Source organism: Tachyglossus aculeatus, chromosome X2, assembly GCF_015852505.1.
Source record: "Tachyglossus aculeatus isolate mTacAcu1 chromosome X2, mTacAcu1.pri, whole genome shotgun sequence".
In the NCBI taxonomy this organism is placed as follows: domain Eukaryota; kingdom Metazoa; phylum Chordata; class Mammalia; order Monotremata; family Tachyglossidae; genus Tachyglossus; species Tachyglossus aculeatus.
This window is the reverse complement of record NC_052100.1, coordinates 10,344,909-10,351,094: the sequence shown is the minus strand read 5'-3', so window position 1 is coordinate 10,351,094 and position 6,186 is coordinate 10,344,909. Positions and strand designations below refer to the sequence as shown.

The 6,186-nt window shown below is 53.6% G+C and overlaps 1 protein-coding gene across 1 annotated transcript; it reads right to left on the bottom strand.

The window, feature by feature from the left end:
* Window positions 1–1,355: 1,355 nt before the first annotated feature.
* On the bottom strand, window positions 1,356–5,138 carry DNASE2 (deoxyribonuclease 2, lysosomal). The gene is made up of 7 exons (XM_038771138.1): window positions 5,006–5,138; window positions 3,738–3,897; window positions 3,373–3,547; window positions 3,058–3,145; window positions 2,661–2,822; window positions 2,046–2,243; window positions 1,356–1,920 (listed from the first exon to the last, which is right to left on the bottom strand). The coding sequence occupies exons 2-7, from the start codon at window positions 3,824–3,826 to the stop codon at window positions 1,586–1,588; spliced, it is 1,047 nt and encodes a 348-aa protein (XP_038627066.1). The 5' UTR covers window positions 3,827–3,897; window positions 5,006–5,138; the 3' UTR covers window positions 1,356–1,585.
* Window positions 5,139–6,186: the final 1,048 nt, after the last annotated feature.

The window sequence follows — 6,186 nt, the reverse complement described above, 5'->3', positions numbered from 1 at the left end:
GGGGGGTGGGGGGGGTGCTTTGGAGGATGGTCCAAAGAGGTGGCAGCGCACCCGCTCCCTTCCTGTCCTGGCATATGGGAGCACTACCTGTCGCTGTCCCTCCCCCCAGAGCAATCACCCACTGCCATGGCAACAAGTTGATGTTCCTTCAAGGTCCGGAATCTGGGTGGGAGGGGCAGTTACACAACCAGTTATATAATGGGAAGGGAGTGCCTGGCAAGGGTTATATTCCTAGGGCTAAACCACTCCCGGGAAGGCGTGGAGAAAGGGGAAAAGAAGTTGTACTTAGGGAGTAGTGAAAGGAGGGATGGCAAAGAAGGGAGAAGCATGGGCTTTGAAGTGCCCAATGCTTAATACCCGGGACATTTGTTTCTCTAAGTGTCCCTCACCAACTCTGTTCTCCAGAGAAAGGAGAAAGCAACAGGCATGGGCAGGGAACCCAGATGTTCAGCTTTGCCACTCACACCCGGATTTTCATCCTCTGATCCTGCTCCAGGGACCAGGACTGGACCCAAGCGTCAGATTGACACCCTCCACCCCCACCCCAAGGTCCTCTGCCACCAAGACTGTGGCAAGGCAAATCCAGAGTGAAGAAAACTGAAGCAAAATGATCAACCCTTTGCTGGACTGTAGAAAAAGTCAGGAAAGTCTTGGAGTAGAGGGGAGCTGGGATGGAAGGCTGCTGGGGCCCAAGGCCTGTTTGGACAAGTCTGGGAGGATACCAGATTGCATAACAGAGTGGTGGCAGCTCTGTGAGGAGAGAATGTTCTCTGCTTGGATATTTATAACCCATGGCTCACCCCCGACCCAGCTCCCTGACTTTAGACCCCCCACAGTCCTTCTGACCCATTTTTCCCTTGGTTCTTCTTGGAAGGTGGGCGGGGATGGAGCCATGGAGATCTAGAAAAAGGAAGGGGAACTAGAGCTATGCGGCCCCCCTGAGGCTGGGGAGACACCAAACATGGGAGATGGAGAGAGGCCCCTACTTCCACTACCCCCGCCCCCCCCGCCGATCCCCACTTCCCCCAACCTCTGTTCGGGTTCTTTCTGGGAAGTCCAGGAATTCCTAGAATCCCTTTCTGGGAGGCAGGAAAGTAGAACAGCAAACAGGTTGGTTGCTTAGCAACAGGACCAGGCTCAGGTCACTGGCATCCCTGGGCCCAGAGCATAAAAAAAGGCAGAGGAGGGAGGTGGGAGCCTTGGGTTGTGCCCCTTCTTCTCTCCTGGCCAAGATTTTAGGGAATACCCATCCTTCCAAGACTAATGTCAATCTCAATTCACCCCAGGCATCAGGTCTGCTTGTTCTGGCCGTCGCCTCAACCCAGCTCGTGCTGCACTGAACAAACACTAACACACACTGCTAAAGCCTTTTATTCCCTTGGCAAAGTTTATTTCTTTTCAGAGCTCCCTGTTGGGCCTTGAAAGCTTGTGTCCCAACCCACATAGTCTGCCTCGGCTGGATCCTTGGAAGGTCTCACCCACTCTGGGGCTCCTGAGCTGAGCAACCAGGCAACACTGTGAAGTTGGAGGGCACCTTGGCACTGAGCCCCACAAGCCCCCTTTCTTGCCTGGGCACCGAGACTGGCTAGCACGGTTGGCATTTTTGCACTAGGGGCTGGAAAGCCTTCCAGAGGGCTGGTAAGCGGGAGCATAGAACACCCCCGCCCCGGTGCTCCTCGCCCTGGTTCCGGTTCATGTCTCCCACGCAGGTCCAGGGTCCCTTCGCTGCGACGCACCACTTGGAGTGATCCAGGGTGGCACTGAAGGTCGGGCCAGCGGGCGGAGGAAAGGCTGTGTGCACCACATTCAGCACCCGGAAAGGCCCTGAGCAGTTGGAGGGCAGCACTCCGGGAGAGTTGGGCCAGAACTGGACATCCAAGTCACTGCCCAGGGCTGAGGCCAGCCAGCCTGAATAGAGGTCTGCAGAGAGTGGGGAGAGGGGCGGGATGAGGAATCAGGGGAAGAAGCTGATTCCCCGGGCCCCATCTTCCTGCTGTCCCCCCACACTCTACCCGCCCCCGCTACTCAAGATGACCGGGCCTCACCATCTGCAAAGGCACCAAATTTGGCAAAGCTGAAGAAGACCTCCCCGCTAGAGGAAGTGAGTGCCACGCTGCGGTTCCACGGGGCGCTTTTCACATGGTGTCCCTGGGAGGCAGCCAACAGCTCAGGTAGGTCCTGGGCGAAAGTCCCTTCTACTGAGTAGTTGTACACCAGAGGGAAGGTGTAAGCCAGCTGTTTCCCTGGAGGAGGAGGAAGTGGGTAGAGTTAGATCAGAGCCCTTCCTACCTTGCTCTCTCTTCCCTCCAAGCTGATCTCCCAGCTCCCCCATTCCTCCTCCCAGCCCAGGAGCTTTCTACCTACCAAATTATGATTAGTAATAATAATCATAATGATGATGACGATAATGATATTTCAACTCTCCCAGGTACCCTTCCTAGCCCTAGAGCTACTCCTCAACCAAATTCTGCTCTCCCAGCTACGCCTCCGGGCCCAATAGCTTCCCGACCCCTTTGCTCTCCAATGCCACCATCCCCATACATTTGCCTCCCTATTTCCACAGCCCTGAACTCCCCTCTGCTTCACCTACCTTCTCCTGGCCCCATCATCCCTCCCCTCTAGGCCTCCCTCTCCTCCCCCAGCAGACCAAGCCCCATCACCGATCTCCTGGAACTGGGAGTAGCTGAAGGAAACACATAGGAAACTCTGGCCCTTGGGTCGGGCTGTGTCGGGCCACGAATAGGTGGCACTGGCGGGCGGGGGAAAGTGAGGGGTGCTGTGGATCATCCAAAAGCCTCCATCCTTATCCAGCAGTAACACTCCTGATGAAGAGGCATAGAAAGAGTTAGGTTTTGGTTTTTTTTTGAGGGGAGACATGAGTTACTGGAGGGAGGGTCAGCCCGGATCTGAAGCCCCTGACCGCTTCCAGGCCGTATGGAACCTTAAGTTCCTTGAGGGCAGGGAAAGTTGGGTCTACTAACCCTATCGTACCCTCCCAAGCACCTAGTACAGTGCTCCACTCACAGTATGTGCTCAATAAATACATTGATGGATTACCTTTAGTGTGCCCACGAGAGGCTTTATCTTTGTTACTGCTGCCCTTGGGTGGCTGGTCATTGTAGAGCAGATAGGCCAGCCCATCACACTGAGGGGGTGGTGGGGACGGAATGTGACCAGAGGGGACAAAAGGGGACAATTATCAGATTATTGAAGAGGAATACTTCCCCTGAAAACAGAACAGGTGCCTGGACAGGAGATGGCAATGGAGTCTTGCTCTGTTCCCAGGGCCAAGGGCAGAGTCCAAGGAAAGGTTCTACTCTGTCCCCATATGTTCTTCCCTTCTCCCCCCCCCCCCCATTTCACCAGCCTCACCTGGCTGGCATTGCCCCGATACAGCGGTTGCAGAGTGCGCCCCACGGCCCCTTGTGTGCTATTGATGAGTGTGGTGCCTTCCTGCCAGCCCCCGGTCTTGCTGTCCAGATACATGTAGCTCATCCCACTCCTTGCTCGGGAATCGGGCAACTGGGGCAGCTTGTACACGGCAAACCTGGGAGGAAAGAGGGATTGGTCTGGAAGCTAAAAAGTGGGGAGAGAGTTGCAGGGAAAAGGTGCTTGGGAGAGACAACGCCTCATCCCAAGGAGCAGTGGTCCTGTGTGCCATTATTGTTTTGGAGCCCACACCAGTCTTAGTGTGATACCCAGGATATGAGGCATGCCAGCCTCAAGGGTACACTCACCAGTCAACAGGCTTGCCAGTGTCCCCGTAGCAGGAGATAACAGTGGCCACCCCAGGCAACATTGCTACCAGGAGAAGGAGGGTAACCATGGTAGATGAGGCGTGGCGGCTTGCAGTATCCCTGATCCTGGGAAATGGGGATGAGGCAGGCAGAATCCTTCCTAGAATACATTAGATCATCACAGTTAGGCTGGAGCACAGGCTGGTTCTGCCAAACTTGGGAACCCAGGGCAAGGAAATCTCTAGGACAGCTAGCTGTAGGCTGGGGTGGAGGGAGGGCTAAGGATGCAGATTTGTGGATTAAACCCCACACCTCACTCTGTTAAGCATTCGAAATCCTTTGAACACACAGCTCCCTAGAAGGCTGCTGGGACCCAAGCTGGAGCAGTGAGCTGTAGTCTCCTTTCCCTGTGTAGCTCTTCTCCTTTTTCACTTCCCCTATGAAGAGGATGTACCAAGTCACATGTGCTCACATGCCAGTGGCCCCAGAAAGAGGATGGCCTGATGACTATAAAAGGGGTCTCAAGCACAGGCTGGGAGTAAAGGGGCTCAGTCCACCCTAGCAGACATGCTTTCTCTTTTGCCACTCTGATCGACATGCTCTGTGGCCACCCCTTTGGAAGAAGCTGCCACCAGTATTCAATCAATCATATTTATTGAGCACTTAGTGTGTGCAGAGCCAGAGCACTAAGCAGTTGGGAGAGTACAATACAACAATGAACAGACACTTTCCCTGCCCACAACGAGCTTCCAGTCTACAGGGGGAGAGACAGACATCAATACAATAAAATGACAGATAGATACGTAAGTGCTGTGGGGCTGGGATGCGGGGAAGAGCCAAGGGAGCAAGTCAAGGAGACACAGAAGGGAGTGAAAGATGAGGAAAGGTGGAGCACATAATAATAATAATGATGGTATTTGTTAAGCATTTACTATGTGCTAAGCACTGGGGAAGATACAAGTAAGCAGGTTGTCCCACGTGGGGCTCACAGTCCCTTAACTTCTCTGGGCCTCAGTTACCTCATCATGGGGATGAACCATGATGAGGCCCAGAAAAGTTAAGTGGCTCGCCCAAGGTCACACAGCAGACAAGTGGCGGGGCCGGAATTAGAACCCACGACCTCTGACTCCCAAGCCCGGGCTCTTGCCATTAAGCCACGCTGCTTCCCACTGAGAGGAGTGGGAACCTCTCCCCTTGCTGAATTCCACCACCCTCAGCATCCTATTCTCCCTTCCAGGCTAACAGGAAGTGACTCTACACTCTGTTACCTCTCCCGGGACAGGCGTGAGCGCTCACTCTCCCGATTCTGCGGAGTTCCGCCCCTTCCGCCGGGGGACCGACTCTTCTCCCGCCTTTCCACCTTTTTCTTCTGCTCTGGGCATAGGAACAGGCAACTCTCCAGAAATCCGGCCCCCTCAGGGAGGAGGGAGAAGCGGAACGGGAAAGACGGGCCGGGGATGAGGCGGAGAGAGAGAACGCGCACGCGCGCGACAGGGGAGGGGGGAGAGAAAGGGAGCGAGTTCAAGTGTCAGGGAAGCAATTATTAAAGATGTTGGTTCGCCGATCAGTTGAGCCCCGAAGCCCAAAAGGGGCCCTCCAGTGGCTTTTCAAGTGGCCGACCTGCCTGAAGATTGGGGTTTGGCCACATTGTTTTCCCTCCCTACTGTGTCACCTTTGTAATCAATCAATCAATCGTATTTATTGAGCACTTACTGTGTGCAGAGCACTGTACTAAGCGCTTGGGAAGTACGATCCGTACCCCTTCTGCACTTTGATACCCCTAGCATGTGTGTAATAATTGTGGTATTTGTTAAGTGCTTACTATGTGCCAGGTGCTGTACTAAGCGCTGGGGTGGATATAAGCAAATCAGGTTGGTCACAGCCCCTGTCCCACGTGGGGCTCGCAGTCTCAATCCCCATTTTACAGATGAGTTAAGTGATTTGCCCAAGGTCACACAGCAGACAAGTGGCCGAGTAGGGATTAGAACCCATGACCTACTGACTCTCCTAGTAGTGGATAGAGCACTAGGCCATGTGGATGCATCCTATGTAATGCCACTATGCCTATGATTATTTTTATTAATATTTGTTAAGCTTTTACTATGTGCCAAGCACTGTACTAAACTCTGGGGTCGATACAAAATAATCTGGTCCCACATGGGGCTCAGTCTAAGTAGGAGGAAGAACAGATATTGAATCCCCATTTTGCAGTTGAGGGTACTGAGGCACAGGGAAGTTAAGTCTTTGGGTACGTGCCCATTGAGAGCTTCTAATGCAGGGCCATTTCCCATTTCCATCACCCATCAGCACTCTAATCTCTCTGTGAAATTGTCGGGTTATGGCCCCTAAACATGACTGACCGGTCAGCAAAGACTGTGTCCTGCAGGTTTCCTATTGCTGAAAGGAAAAGAGGGCAAAGTTAAAGCAGGTGAGGGGGAATTTGAATTGA

What these genes read in the sequence shown, in the direction of transcription:
- DNASE2 (XM_038771138.1), bottom strand. Translation starts at nt 3,826, where the DNA reads ATGGTTACCCTCCTTCTCCTGGTAGCAATGTTGCCTGGGGTGGCCACT. An exon ending in ACTGGCAAGCCTGTTGACTG is followed by an intron (nt 3,548 to 3,737) that starts GTGAGTGTACCC and finishes CTTTCCTCCCAG; the next exon opens with GTTTGCCGTGTACAAGCTGC. An exon ending in CTCTCGTGGGCACACTAAAG is followed by an intron (nt 2,823 to 3,057) that starts GTAATCCATCAA and finishes CCTCTTCATCAG; the next exon opens with GAGTGTTACTGCTGGATAAG.